The sequence below is a fragment of the Staurois parvus genome, unplaced genomic scaffold (assembly GCF_062004578.1).
Source record: "Staurois parvus isolate SC_StPar_1 unplaced genomic scaffold, SC_StPar_1.0 ptg000814l, whole genome shotgun sequence".
Taxonomy (NCBI): domain Eukaryota; kingdom Metazoa; phylum Chordata; class Amphibia; order Anura; family Ranidae; genus Staurois; species Staurois parvus.
The window spans coordinates 1,114,656-1,130,790 of record NW_028318610.1 but is presented as its reverse complement, the minus strand read 5'-3'; the positions used below and the strand labels follow the sequence as shown (position 1 = coordinate 1,130,790).

General features: G+C 42.4%; 1 protein-coding gene across 2 annotated transcripts in view; it reads left to right on the top strand.

Annotated features, from left to right (window-relative positions):
• The window catches only part of DDC (dopa decarboxylase), a 217,630-nt gene that overhangs the window by 45,443 nt on the left and 156,052 nt on the right, over window positions 1-16,135 (top strand). For both annotated transcript variants that reach the window (XM_089654936.1, XM_089654937.1), the window contains exon 2: window positions 9,491-9,704. In XM_089654936.1, coding sequence (XP_089511062.1) covers window positions 9,504-9,704 — 201 coding nt within the window. In that variant the 5' untranslated portion in view covers window positions 9,491-9,503. The remainder of the gene's footprint in view (window positions 1-9,490; window positions 9,705-16,135) is intronic.

The window sequence follows — 16,135 nt, the reverse complement described above, 5'->3', positions numbered from 1 at the left end:
AGAATTGTTACTCAGGGACACAGAATTGTTAATCAGGGACACAGAATCATTACTCAGGGACACAGAATCGTTGAATTAAAGAGTATGTCAGACAACACGCAGAGGAGTGGCAGAGGAGGCAATGTTTCAGGAGCGAGCAGACGTGGCAGCAGAGGAAGGGGTCGAGGCAGCACTAGTCGCAGCCAGAGGCCAGTGCTCCCGGTGTCATCCAGCGGTCGTGTCTCCACCGACAACCCTGCCATCATCGATTGGTTGGCTCGGTCGTCTTCCTCTTCCCAGGTCACCTCTGACACCTACAGCCAACGGTCGGTGGGTACGTCAGACACAACCGTTAGTTGGCATGGCCCGGGAGCAAGCCCACTGAAATCACGTGTCCTCTACCTGCCCCTGTCCTTTGGTGTTCCCTCACCAAGCGAAGTATCGCATGCTGTGGGCTCAGCCCCACTGTACAGTGAGGAAGAGCTAACAGAGGGCGGTCAGGAACGGGGGGAGACATCCGCCTCTTCAGCAGCCAGGCGAAGAAGTACTGGCGAGGAGAGTGGCTCGGTAGCCGGTCTAGAGACAGGTCTGTCTCCTGACCCAGACGCAGCCGAGGGGGCTAGTAGTGAGGCGGAGACCCTAATTGATGATGATGAGGCTGATCGCACTTGGCAGCCTCGTCATCTGCCAGGCCCGTAATCTGCCATGGGCCCCCGTACCGACTCCTCATGCTGCTGCCAGGCCCGTAATCTGTCATGGGCCCCTGTACCGCCTCCTCATGCTGCTGCCAGGTCCAGAGTGTGTCATGGGTCCCTGTAGGGCCTCCCATTGCTGCTGTCTCCATCGCCACACTCTGCCATGTGCCACTTTCAGGTCTCCTCACACTGCTGGTGGTTTCCATTTTTGTCATAGGGTGCTGTATGGCCTCCCATTGCTGCTGCCTCCACCGCCACACTGTGGCTCCACACTCTGGTTTTGGCCCCGTGACTGCCCAAATGAGTGAAGTGTGCGGTGATTCTAAGATCGACGGCACTCATCTGCATGTCATACTGACTGACAGTATTATTTCTCTTCCCCAGCAGACTCCAAGGGCATTTAAATTAAAGGTACAGTGTTCTGCACTAATATAAAGGCTCTCTGAAGCCTAGAAACACCCTTTTTATAAGTTAAATTCGCAGCGAATATATTCGACTCGAATCGAATTTATTCCACGAATTCGCCGAATCAGCCGAATTGAATTTTTGAATAATTCGCTCATCTCTAATAATAACCTTTAGGGCCAGTTCACACTACATGTGTTTCAGTTGCTTTTTTTGCATCCAAAACGCACAGAAAGAAGGTTATATGGTTGTCAATGTGATAGTTCACATCAGCACTTGCAGTTCCAGTGCATTGCAGGTGCTGTCACCGTCACTGCTGTAACAGTCGAACAGGCTGCATTGTTTATGCATAGAACTGTACTGAAACGCGGTAAAATGCTCTGGAATGCATTAAAACGCACATGTCCCTAATTAAATTTAAGAAAAATAGAGGGGAAAAAAATTTACTGGAATGCATAAAAAATGCACTGGAACACGTCAAAAACGCATCCAAAATGCACTGGAACACACCAAAAACTCATCCAAAATGCAGTGGAACACATCAAAAATCCATCCAAAATGCTCTGGAACACGCTAAACATGCATCAAAAAAGTACATGAAAAAACACATCTGGAACACATCTAGACTGTATTTCTATAGTGTGAACTGACCCTTAGGACTTTTTGTGGTGCAGAAACGCATGCAAGAGCACGTTTTTTCCAGCACAGCAAAGAAATGCAATGTCCCCTGCAGATGTGAGGAAAAAAGTAAAGAATGCCTCATTCACACAGGTCCTCTGGCCTGTACAGCATGAATGAGGGGGGTTTTCATGTGGCTGGAGACACCTGTTACACTATGGGGACACAGCAGCTGTATGAACACAGGTTTTAATCTAACAGGTGTGAAGGTGTGGGGAAGTGGCCCTGAATGCTCACTGTCTGTGTTCAGGGCTGTACACCTGCACCCATATGCTTGTCAAATTATGACCTGCAGCAATTCCATAGTGTAACATAGGTTGCCTGCAAATGGTGACAGCCACAAAAACAAACCACTAATTCCCACTCTACAGGCCACAGCACCCATGAGCCCCAAGACCTCAATTACACCTCAATTACACAATTACAGCTTTATTTATGGACTCAGTACAGTTTTATCCTTTAGATTTCACAGGAATTTGTTTGGGATTGTGTCCATTAATAATGTTTTTAGTGTATTTTTACCATAATTATAATTTGGATATTTTCTCTGCCGGTGGGGGGGCTGTCAGGTATGCTGTACGGGGCCCCATGATATCTAACAGTGGCCCTGGGTGTATGCTTGTGTCTGTGCCACCTGTATAGTTAGGAAGAACAATAACTTCTTCTATGGAATACCTTGGAGCTCTGCTATGTACCTCAAAGGATCTTGGAATTGGACATGTTTTCAACTGAAAATACAACAATTATTAGTAATGTTTCCCCAGCAAATGAGCTCTACTGTGTATATGACATTGGTGAATATATATTTGCTGGTAAAGGCCCAAAGTCAACATAAATTGGGGGCCTAATTTATTACTGTTAAGAGGATTGTAGAAAAAAAAATAGCTAGCTGGACATTGAACATGACCTATTCATTGGTACCAGGGGCGGACTGACAACTCATGGGGCCCCCAGGCAATAAGGGATCATGGGGCTCCTGTGTCCTTGCCCAAACTCAAAAAAGCCTATGAAAAAGGTACCAGGGGCATTTTATGGGGCCCCCTACTGACCCCGGGCCCTCGGGCAGTGCCCGAGTTTCCAAATGGTCAGTCCACCCCTGACTGGTACATAACATGGTCTTGTCGTGCAATAATGGGCTTTTGGTTTGTTAGTTTGGACATGCTTGCATATGTGCGCTCTAACAAGGAAGATTTGGGCATATTATATAGCTAGCAAAAATAAGTGTTCAGGGTGCTAGTACATTCAACTAGAACATGAAATAATCCCCCCAAAAAATACATAGTCCAAATGTTTATTGATCAAATACACATTCCACATTTATTTGGACAGCAACAACAAGTAGGTACATTCAATTTCTTGGTGAAAAAAAAAAAAAGAAGCAGGATTGATGTTGCTAAAATAGAACAGTCCTGCTCATAAGAGCTTACAATCTAAAAGATTATACTTATAATGAACTGTGCTTTCACAGGTTACAGCAGGAAACAAACAGTTAATATGAATCACGTAGTAGGCTTATCTATCCACAAAACAAGCTGTAGATCAAAATATCAATATAAAAATACATACGTGCCAAAATAAAACACCTTCCACCTCCCCAAATCCCCCACACATACATTTCTCATCAGGTTTGTCTGAAAACTGCATTTCAGTCTAAGGTGTCCGTTTATGACACAGAGAATAGCTGCGATTCAGAGGATCGCATCTATTCTCTGGTCATTCACAGTTTATGACACTCAGGAGATCAGCGGAGAACTGTTCAGCCCTTCACTGGAGATCTGTGTTCTCCCTCCAGATTCTCCAGCCCAGAGCTGGAGAATCGGAGGGACCGCAATCTAAGCAGAGATAATTTACCTCTGCTTAGTAAACTGATCTTTTACTGTAATCTCGTGAGATTATAGTAAAATCAGCCGTTTTCCAGTGTTTGTACACCGTTCTCCAGCGTTTGTAGACCGTTCTCCAGTGTTTGGAGAACTGCTTCATAAAAGGCATTCACAGGAGAACTGTGTTCTCTGAGAATGCCGGAGAACTGAGCAGCGATCTATTACCGCTGATTCATAAACGGACACTTAAATAAAGCAAATTTGGAAGAGCAGAGCAATGGACATGTGTTAGGATTACAATGCAAAGATAATAAACACACAATCATTGTACAAGAACACACAAACACACCTTAGAAGGAAAAAAATGCAAACCATTTACAGCCCACATCAAAACACAGCGTGAGTGTGGCCTGGGGGCAATTCACCACAATATCTCTTCCTCCCCAAACCTCCACAGGCAAGAACTTGCAGAAAATAATGTGCCTGTACAAGGCAAAAAAATCAGCCACTACTGCAACTTTCTATATAACATAGGCCACACCCACCACTGTCATTCATTTGGTCAGAGAAAGTGTTTGCATCTGATGAATCCTCTTCCCACCTGCGTTAACCCTTGGTATACAGGCCCCACAAATCAGAGTCAGAAAGAAAGCCACAGTGAAGTGTACCTGTGCAGCATACAACAGAACATTGGACAGGGATGTGAAGGGGAACCCCATGGCAATATTTCTTGGCACTATGGGCACAATTCACTCCAGATTATCGCATGAGTTAAGGCAGTCACATGACCACATCTCGCATGCAATACTGAAAAGGTCAATTCACTTTTGCTAGTATGCGGCATTTCCCATAAATCGGAAAAACACTCAGGAAATCAAACATAAAAAGGCCTTACACCCAGTCACATCAAAGCCGATTTAGAAATTGTGCGACGTACAATGAAGATGCCAATTTCCTTGCAATTTGCAAGACATCTGACATATATATATCTATGCAAATCGCCACAAAAGCAGTACATGTACTGCTTTAGAAATCAGTGTCGGAAACGCACCCATGTGACTGCTCTACTAGCAGACAATAGGGTGCAACTTGGCATACGATTTGCAAGTCGCATGTCATGCAAATCACATGCCAAGTCGCACTCAATGTGACTGCTATTAGAGTGTTCATATTGGTGTGGTTCAAACTTGGTTGGAGCTGCAACAATTTCTAAAGTAATGAATACACTACTTTTAATGCGATTTGCAGAGAGATCTGTGTCAGATGTCTTGCAAATCGCACTTTAAATCAGCATGTCCCCCGATTTTGAAATCATGTGACTTCACTGTAAGTCACATGATTTGACCATAGTGTAAGTCGCACCACTTCAAAATCCACTTTGATGTGACCAGGGTGGCCCCCAGTTACATCGGGTGCAATTTGGCATGCAACTTGCATGCTAGGCGACTTGCAAATTGTAGGCCAAGTTGCACCTTATTGTCCAATGTGCACATTTTAAGGTGTGATTTGGGAATTTTAATTGTACCTGATATCGTATCTAATGAATGTGGAGGTGAGTGTCTTAATGTCAGCGATTTGCTGCAGCACAATTTCAAAAGTAGTTCTAGTCTAACTTTTTCAGCATTTTGTAGCGATTTCACATATAGACTACAATAGAAACCGCAATGCAAAACACAATTTAAAACGCAATAACTCATTGGTAAATCTACAGAAAACACGGTGAAATTGCCAACAAAAGCACAATTTTAAATCGCATCGAGTGTGAACCAAGCAGGCAATTCAACAAAGCAAATAAATCTTTGAAGGCATGCGGTATCTGCATGCTCGGATAAGGGTCTGTTATGGATTTGGGGGGGGGGGGGCGCTCCATGCCATTATTTTATTAATTTTTTTTTTAAATCCTTTTCTCTCTCTCTCGCTCACTCTTCTCATGGTTTGACAAACCTTCCCAAAAGGGGGTGGAGTGCAAACCAGCATTATCAAATCAATCATTAGTCCAGGCCCTTAGGGGGACATTCTTTGAGATTTTTCTTTTATTAAAGGACTTGTCAAAGAGCATGTCCTGTGTTTTTTTTACACTACACTTTTAGTTTTTTTGTGAATTAGTAGCAGTACCATGCACTCCATACTCATTCACGTAGGGGAGGGCGGGATCTGGGGGCTCCCTTGTTAAAGGGGGCTTCCAGATTCTGATAAGCCCCCCACCCGCAGACTCCCACAACCACCGCCCAGGGTTGTGGGGAGGAGGCCCTTGTCCCCATCAACATGGGGACAAGGTGCTTTGGGGGGGGAGCCCCCCTGACCCAAAGCAACCCCCATGTTGAGGTCATGTGGCCTTTTATGGTTCAGGAGGGGGGGTGCTCCCTCGCCCCCCCCCTTTCCTGACCTGCTGGGCTACATGCTCGGATAAGGGTCTGGTATGGATTTTGGGGGGAACCCCACACCGTTTTTTTTTTTCATTTTGGCGTGGAGTTACCCCTTAATACCCATACCAGACCCAAAGGGCTTGGTATGGATAGGAGGGGGGACCCCACGCCTTTTTTTTTTTTTTTTATTGCAGATGTTTATTTTTAGATTCAGCTGTCAAAATATATATTATCTAGACCTTTGAAATAAGTAAAATCACTACAGAAATAATTATAAAGGATAAGAAAAAAAAACAGAATCAATAGAACTAAGGAAATCAAATTAGAATACATAAAGATATGCCTAACTACAAATAGTGCTGTTTGTTAAACACAGTAGACACGACCGAGTGCCGTCTGTCAGGGGACTCCACACAGAGATTTACTATTGAACAGTGGCTAAAAAGAAAGCGACCACGGCAGACGTCTAAAATGTGTTCTGCACATGCGCATTTATATCATAGACGTTGGAAAAGCGTCTAGTTCTTCACTGTGACGACTTGCTTTTAAAAAAACATTTTTTACACATTTTAAAATTTTTTTGAAATGTCAGATATTGTTTAAAGTGAAGTCCTGATATTTGGCAAAGCAAATTTCAATGTGAACATGTCTCTGCAGTGATTTTTCAGGGTGTTAGACGTGCTTCTTAGTAAGTCTGCTTTTTGAGTCTGATTCCTGGATTGTGCCTGGTTAGTAAATTCGATTTGGCGTCTACTTGTTGACGCCTTCTTCAGTAAATGTCTTTGCCGTCTAAAAGTAGACGGTCGCTATTAAAAAGTAGACGTTAGCCCACAGAAATGTGCCTAGGCTCAATAGTAAATCAGGGTCTATTTGTCACCTCGCATGCGATCATACTTGGGAGTTTAAAGTAGAGTCCACTCCGGGTTTTCTGGGCCACAATGGCAGAGGTGGTTCTGGACCAGATTTTGTGCTCCACTGATGACCACCAGCAGGTGGTGTAAATAAGGCAGGGCTGGAGCAAGGAGCTGTGTGTGGTCTGGGATTCAGAGAACTGTGTATGAAAGTGTGTGGTATATGAACCAGAAAAAAAAGGTTTGCGTATTGTTTCGTCTTTGTTGGTGACAGGGAGAAGCCCTTCACCAGTGAGAGAGGAAAATGTCTGTGTTTAGTTAGTGCCTGGATGGCGAGGGTTTATTTTTCTGTTTTGTTTGTTTTGATATTTTGCAACCTTTTGAATAAAACTGATGACCAGTCAGATTTTAAAGAGCCTGCTGTGCGGTCTACCTTTGTTCCCAGGGAAGGTGATCCCTCACCTGAGCTCACCCTTTAAATGTTTAATTCATTTACAGTCGCATAGTACTTTTGTATGATATGTTTGAGTTTTTTTCCAAAGTATCATTCTAATAAATTGTAAAGGTATAGTGCATCGTTTCTATAGGTTTTTTTTATATATATTGCAAGCACATGAAAATCTCATCCAGTTAGCTTCTGAAGGGTAGAAAGTACTGTGGAAATACTTAGATAAAGTTAATAACACTAAGTTTAGGTCAGCAATTATGTACTATAATATATATATATATTTTTTTTTAATACAAAAAAGGCCACCAAATTTTACAAACCACACTAAACTTTTCTATAGGAGACCCATGACAAAGCAATATGCAAGACACACTTTTGGTAACACATATCTCTAGTTTTATAATCAATCAATCAATGCAGCAGCACCTGGACCTCCTCTCCTAATCCTATGCAAATACTGACTTTTTCATAATCACTTACTTTTGCCTTTGGCCTTTCCTCCACCAGATAATTATGGTAACTAGTGATAGTTTTCTGAGGCACCACACAATGCAGTGGGCAGAGTGGTGAATGTGTTTCTGACTAAACTCAGAAAATGCAGGGACTCCAGCAGGTGGTGCATATATTATAATTGGGGCCTGTTTCTACAAGCTTCAATAGGCAAATGCAGCATGCTCTTTGAGACCTTTCTGATATCATTCAGAATTCATTGCAGGTGCAACTGACATGCATTTGACTTGCTTCAGCTTCTTTTTCATTCCCATAGACTTGTATAGGGAAATAAGCAGTTCTGATTCAAATAAAAGCCCATTGACACTAGCCTTAAGTGTGCAACATGGCCTTGGATGATGTGGAGGCTAATCCTAGATTGGGTCATTTTAGCCCTAGACTTTGATGCTTTTTATGGTAAGGAACACCACCTCTGACACCCGACAGAGAGGCTGCCTGATTAGAGTCTCGCAGTGTGTGAAAAGCCTGCTGAAGCCCCCCAGAGATGGAGGCCACACAAGACTGAGTGTGCTGCTGAATTCCAGAATTGACATCTTGCATTCAAAGTTCCTAGAAGGAAAGACTTTTATCTTTTTGAAGAATAAACATGGGTAATGCACAATTGCCATTTGGTGCTAATTTTGACTAGCTAGATAAATACTGTATATATAACAGATTATACTATTGTAAACATTTGGCATACATGTATTAAAGCTAAAGCTCATAGAGCAGGGAAGGGTCAGAGCATATGTGCCCTTGTTGGAAATATCTCCAATGGGGACACAGACAAAATGTTTTTAGTTAAAGTGTTACTAAACCCACAACAGTAAAATCAGTTTGTATATGCAGTAAAGCATGCTTGTTATACTCACTGTGGAACCTAAGGGGTTAATCGTCTGCATTGTGTAAAGTCCATTTGATCCTGTTTTCTCTGCCCCTCCTCTTGTTCAAATTTCTACCTGATAAGACAGACTGAACCCGTAGCCACATGCACATGCTCAGTTTGGTGTGTATTTCTAGATAGTTTTTTTTTTTTTTTTTGTCTTGGGAGAGTGCATATGATCAGCACTGTCCAGACAGACGGTCAGGGGTTTTGCATCCTCCTAGAGCAGAAAGAAAACTCCTCCTATAAGCTTTAACCAGTGCTCTGCTGAAGTCACAAGACTGCTCAGACTGCTGGTGAGAAAAGGTATTTAGCAGTTTATATTTACTAAAATAATTGCATTTCCATGTTCTGTGTGCTATGGGAGACCAGATATAGTGAATGCAGGGTCTTGCGTTTAGTTTCACTTTAAGAGTGAGAATGGTTAGAATATCTGACAATGTTTTTATTGCTGTCTTTGCCTTCCAGTCCCTGTGATGAATGTTCGCCCAATTTTCCTTATACAGGGATAGGAGGTGAGAGAAACCCTTTCTAATTGGGTCACTGACTGAAAAACCAACCTTTCTCACTACCCAAAATTGTCAAAAAATGCAATTTGCTGGAGTCAGGCCTTAACCTATTTTATCTATATGCAGTGATTGAAAATGAATTGGGGAGGTTGGTATTTAACAACTTGCAAAGATATCTTAAAACTGTATCAAAAGGTCAGCAACAATATTTAAGACTTAGTCTTGACATATGTCATAACATGCAGGTGCATTTTTTTTCTCAAATCCCGTTAGGATATTATCTACTGTAGTACAATGAATACGAAAAGAAAATTCTGCCCAAGTTTGATGGTGTATTATGTTTTGTCTACATTGTTTACATACGTAGAGAACATATCAAGATGAACTCTTCAGAATTCAGGAAAAGAGGAAAAGAAATGGTGGATTACATAGCTGACTACATGGAGCAGATTGAATCAAGACAGGTTTTTCCAAGCGTGGAACCTGGATATTTAAGGCCACTGATCCCTGATTCAGCTCCAGAAGAAGGAGAGACATTTGATGAGATTATGAAAGATGTTGAAAGAGTGGTCATGCCTGGGGTAAGTGATGACTTAAAGAATCCTATAATCTACTGACCATATACACACAGACACACACAATGCTTTATTATTTTTTCTGTCATTGCTCTGCTATCCAGAAACAATTGAGTACTGTCTGTGATACTTTTTTTATTTGCACTAACATACAATTTTGAGGACAAGCTTTCGGGGTATGTCCCCTTCTTCAAAGTCCAAACAGTACCTGTTTGGACTTTGAAGAAGGGGACATACCCCAAAAGCTTGTCCTCAAAATTGTATGTTAGTGCAAATAAAAAAAGTATCACAGACAGTACTCAATTGTTTCTGCCGCAAATGCACTAATACGGCTACAATCACCTCAAGCTCTGTTATCCACAAACCCCTGATGCCTTATCTGACTCCAGTTTGAGGATGACATTTAGACAAGAACTTATCTGGCCCATAAGCCCAGTGCATTTTTATGGATCTTGTCCAAAGAGGAAATAATCCTTCAGTGAACTATTTCTTCTTTGGTTTAAATGAGGGTCTGGATAGAAGTAAAGGATCTGTCCTTGCTGTCCAGGACGGTTATCTGATGCCTAAGATGCACACACTCATTCCAGATTAGTGACTCACCAAGTAGTAGGTTCATAGAAGAGTAATGGCAGAAAAAAGACCAAATGGTCAATCAAGTCTAACCCCTTTTTTTTTTTTTTTGGTCTGAGCATCAGGGGTGGACTGACAACTCATGAGACCCCTGGGCAATAGGGGATCATGGGGCCCCTGTGTCCTTGCCCAAACTCAAAAAAGCCTATGAAGAAGGTACCAGGGGCATCTCATGGGGCCCCCTACTGACCCTGGGCCCTTGGGCAGTGCCTGAGTTTCCAAATGGTTTGTCCGCCCCTGCTGAGCATAGATCTATGTTTGTCCCAAGCATGTCTGAATCCACGTACTTACTATTCCAAGTATCATCTGCCCTTTCATAAAATAATACTTTCTAAAATTAGTTTTGAAGAATTCTATTCACTTTTCTTACTGCCTGGTCACATTGTTTGCTCATTTTGCAATCATATGACATAAGTAACCCCAAATATTTTTCCTTTGTAGTGTTTGGCCAACACTGTACCCCCAATATTGTACTCTCTCAATGGATTATTTTTCCCTATGTGCATTATTTTACGTTTAGAAACATTGAACTACAATTTCCACTGCTTTGACCAATCTTCCTGAAATGCCAAATAAAGTTCAAAGTAACTGACACCTCTAGGGATATCAACCCTATTGCACACCTTTGTGTCATCAGCAAAAATACATACCTTAGTCACCAACCCTTTAGCTATATCACCTACATATAGATTAAATAGATCAGGACCTATTACAAAGCCTTTCGGTACACCACTAGTGACTGCTCTCTGTTCTGAATGAACCCCATTTACACAGTCTGGTATCTATCCTTTAGCAAACTGCATATCCACTGAACCACCCAAGGGTTAAGTCCTAGCTTTTACATCTTTTATATTCGATCATTATGTGGAACTGTATCAAATGCTTTGCTGAAATCAAGATAGGTTATGTCCACAGAAAAAACCCTGGTCCAAAAAATTAAACCAGATTAGTCTGACATGAGCTGCCTTCTGTAAAGCCATGCTGCTTTGGGTCCAGCAAGGTGTATGTTTTTAAGTGATCAATGATCCTTCTGGCCTGTAATTGCTGCATGTTAGCTGTCCAAAAGTAATTGCAAAAATCTCCTGTTAGAAGAGATTGATTAAAAATATCTGTTAATGGTCCAGCAACCATACCCCAAACTTCTCTTAGAGCTCTACCATCAGGGCCCATTGCATTATTAAGCTTTAACCAGTTCCTCTGCTACCTCCAGAAATCCTTAATATGAACTGTCATTTCTAGAAACAATATGATCCCCCAACTTGGCATTGTAAGAACAATTTCTTTGAGACTGAACAGAAGCAATTGTTTAAATGGTTGGCTACATCCAGGTCTCTCTCAACCAGGGGCGGACTGACCATATGGAAACTCGGGCACTGCCCGAGGGCCTGGGGTCAGTAGGGGGCCCCATGAGATGCCCCTGGTACCTTTTTCATAGGCTTTTTTTAATTTGGGCAAGGACACAGGGACCCCATGATCCCCTAATGCCCGGGGGCCCCATGAGTTGTCAGTCCGCCCCTGTTCTCAACATAAGTGTTGTCGCCTGGTTTGTGATTTAGTGATCCCATTGTATTTTTTTCCTTCTATCACTGATGTACCTAAAAAAGGCTTTTCCTCTTTTCGTAACCACTTTAGGACCACCCCATAGCAGATATACTACTACAGGGTGGCCTTTCTGTGCAAAATCACATATATAAACTTGATCCTGCACTTCTGACTAGGGGGCATGCATGTGCACCGCCGGCAGGATGCTTGGGCGATGAGTATTCACAGCAGAAACCGACCTGCAGGTGGCGGGCAGTGGATGTCCGCCGGAACCTGCTGGTCATCAGGGAGAGAGACAGAACGGAGCTCTGCCTATGTAAACAAGGCAGAACTCTGTTCTGACAGGGGACGCGATGAGCCATCACTTCCCTTAATAAAAGCAGCACACAGTTTACACAAAAGCACTAGCTAGGCACACAGTTAACCCTTTGATCGCCCTAGATGTTTCTCTTCCTAACCAGTGTCATTAGCACAGTGTCAGTGCATATTTTTAGCATTGATCACTGTACTAGTGTCCCTTGTTTCCACAAAGTATCAGTGTCCGATTGTCCGCCGCACTATTGCAGTCTCGCTGATCGCTGCCATTACTGGTATAAAAATAAATAATTTAAATAAATTAAAATTCCAATATATATACTGCTATTTGTAGACACTATAACTTTTGCGCAAACCAATCAATACATGCTTATTGGGATCTTCTTTACCAAAAATATGTAGCAGAATACATATTGGCCTAAATTCATGAAGAAATTTGATTTGTTAAACTTTTTAATTGGCTATGTTTTATAGCAGACATTAAAAAATCATGTAGCAAGCATTTGGCGCTGCTCGAGGCTGGATTAAATGTAATCATCCCCTCGGCAAGGAAGAGGGGAGCGGTGTCCTGAGCAGGGGCGGACTAACCATTTGGAAACTCGGGCGCTGCCCGAGGGCCCGGGGTCAGTAGGGGGCCCCATGAGATGCCCCTGGTACCTTTTTCATAGGCTTTTTTGAGTTTGGGCGAGGACACGGGTCCCATGATCCCCTATTGCCCGGGGGGCCCCATGAGTTGTCAGTCCGCCCCTGGTTCTGAGTTGTTCCAGGCACTGGGCAGTGTGCGAAGAGGGAGGATGGACGCTGCTCAAACCTGTCATGAGGACTCCTGTGAGAACGGTGTAATGCCAATGGCCTCAGCCATTGTGAACCATACTGGTTTTCTCTTCTTTTTACTCTTACTAATTTGCCTGACATAATCAGGTTTCCTCCAGGATGGTAGACTTTAACAGTGCCCACAGCTTATTAACTCCTGTCATTTTACTCCAACCTGGCTCCATGCACTCTATTTTTTTTTTTTTTTTTAAGAATAGGAATAAAAAAACGCTGATAAGTGTTTTTTTAGTAGTATTTTAGGAGCATTTAGAAGCATTAGCTTTTTATTACCATTTTTACAGTAAAAGGGAAAAAAAAGTGGTTAGGAATGTTCAGTAGCGTTTAGCAACATTTAGGAGTGTTTAGCGTTTTTTTCTGCTGGAAAAACGCTCAAAAAAACTCTACAAAAAACAATTTTTACCCAGAGGTAAACAAGTTCAGACAATCACGCAACTGTATGGCTATCTTATCATCTGACCTCCATATCATATCTTTGGCTTGCCTTACAGTACTTTAATCATTTTCATATCGGGCACTTTTACCCCCTTCCTGTCCAGGCCAATTTTCAGCTTTTAGTGCTGTCGCACTTTGAATGATAATTGCGCGGTCATGCAACATTGTACCCATATTAAATTTTTATCATTTTTTCCCCACAAATAGAGCTTTCTTTTTGTGTAATTAATCACCCCTGGGTTTTTTATTTTTTGCACTATAAACAAAAAAATACTGAAAATTTAGAAAAAAAATAAGGTTTTCTTTGTTTCTATTATAAAATTTTGCAAATAAGTAATTTTTCCTTATAAATTTAGGCAAAAATGTATTCTGCTACATAACTTTGGTAAAAAAAACAAACAAATCAGTGTATATTATTTATGCAGGCCATAGATGGGTCGAAAATCAGCCGATTTTTCGGCCGAAAATAAAATCGGCCGATTTTCGGATCGTTAGTGGGCTAATTGTTCGGCCGTTTTTCGGTATTTTGGCAGATTTTTTTTTATTGATAAAGTTGGAAAAAGATCGGCCGATTTTGCAGATCGGCCAATTTTCATGGCAATTATGGGAAAATCGGCCGATCTTTTTACCGATAAAAAGAAATCTGAGCATGAGCAGTGACCTGCAAGAGGAAGACAAAAAGAGGAAGAGGAAGAAGAAGAGGAAGAAGAAGAGGAAGAAGAAGAAGAAGAGGAAGAGGAAGAAGAGGAGGAAGAGGAGGAAGAAGAGGAAGAAGAGGAAGAAGAGGAAGAAGAGGAAGAAGAGGAAGAAGAAGAGGAAGAAGAAGAAGAAGAGGAAGAAGAAGAGGAAGAAGAAAAGGAAGAAGAAGAAGAAGAGCTTGAAGAAGAGGATGAAGAAGAGGAGGAGGATGAAGGAGAGGAGGAGGATGAAGGAGAGGAGGAGGATGAAGGAGAGGAGGAGGAAGAAGAAGGAGAGGATGATGAAGAAGAAGAGGAGGAGGATGATGAAGAAGAGGAGGAGGATGAAGAAGAAGAGGAGGAGGATGAAGAAGAGGAGGAGGATGATGAAGAAGAGGAGGAGGATGATGAAGAAGAGGAGGAGGATGATGAAGAAGAGGAAGAGGATGATGAAGAAGAGGAAGAGGATGATGAAGAAGAGGAAGAGGATGATGAAGAAGAGGAAGAAGAGGATGAAGAAGAGGAAGAAGAAGAGGAAGAAGAGGAAGAAGAAGAGGAAGAAGAGGAAGAAGAAGAAGAAAAGGAAGAAGAAGAAGAAGAAGAGCTTGAAGAAGAGGATGAAGAAGAGGAGGAGGATGAAGGAGAGGAGGAGGAAGAAGGAGAGGATGATGAAGAAGAGGAGGAGGATGATGAAGAAGAGGAGGAGGATGATGAAGAAGAGGAGGAGGATGATGAAGAAGAGGAAGAGGATGATGAAGAGGAAGAGGATGATGAAGAGGAAGAGGATGAAGAAGAGGAAGAAGAGGAAGAAGAGGAAGAAGAGGATGAAGAAGAGGAAGAAGAGGAAGAAGAGGATGAAGAAGATGATGAAGAGGAAGAAGAAGAGGATGAAGAAGAAGAAGCATTCCAGTCCGGCAAAAAGTGTCCCTGCAGAGAGCTCCGCTATTTCTTTGACAGTTCCTTGACATTTATAGCAGTTGCAACATTGTATCTATTTGTTTCCGAATAAAAACATCTGTATCCGAAGAAGAAGAGGAAGAAGAAAAGGAAGAAGAAGAAGAAGAGCTTGAAGAAGAGGATGAAGAAGAGGAGGAGGATGAAGGAGAGGAGGAGGATGAAGGAGAGGAGAAGGATGAAGGAGAGGAGGAGGAAGAAGAAGGAGAGGATGATGAAGAAGAAGAGGAGGAGGATGATGAAGAAGAGGAGGAGGATGAAGAAGAAGAGGAGGAGGATGAAGAAGAGGAGGAGGATGATGAAGAAGAGGAGGAGGATGATGAAGAAGAGGAGGAGGATGATGAAGAAGAGGAAGAGGATGATGAAGAAGAGGAAGAGGATGATGAAGAAGAGGAAGAGGATGATGAAGAAGAGGAAGAAGAGGATGAAGAAGAGGAAGAAGAAGAGGAAGAAGAGGAAGAAGAAGAGGAAGAAGAGGAAGAAGAAGAAGAAAAGGAAGAAGAAGAAGAAGAAGAGCTTGAAGAAGAGGATGAAGAAGAGGAGGAGGATGAAGGAGAGGAGGAGGAAGAAGGAGAGGATGATGAAGAAGAGGAGGAGGATGATGAAGAAGAGGAGGAGGAGGATGAAGAAGAGGAGGAGGATGATGAAGAAGAGGAGGAGGATGATGAAGAAGAGGAAGAGGATGATGAAGAGGAAGAGGATGATGAAGAGGAAGAGGATGAAGAAGAGGAAGAAGAGGAAGAAGAGGATGAAGAAGAGGAAGAAGAGGAAGAAGAGGATGAAGAAGATGATGAAGAGGAAGAAGAAGAGGATGAAGAAGAAGAAGCATTCCAGTCCGGCAAAAAGTGTCCCTGCAGAGAGCTCCGCTATTTCTTTGACAGTTCCTTGACATTTATAGCGGTTGCAACATTGTATCTATTTGTTTCCGAATAAAAACATCTGTATCCGAAATGGATACAAATAGATACAATGTTGCAACCGCTATAAATGTCAAGGAACTGTCAAAGAAATAGCGGAGCTCTCTGGAGGGACACTTTTTGCCGGCTCTAGACA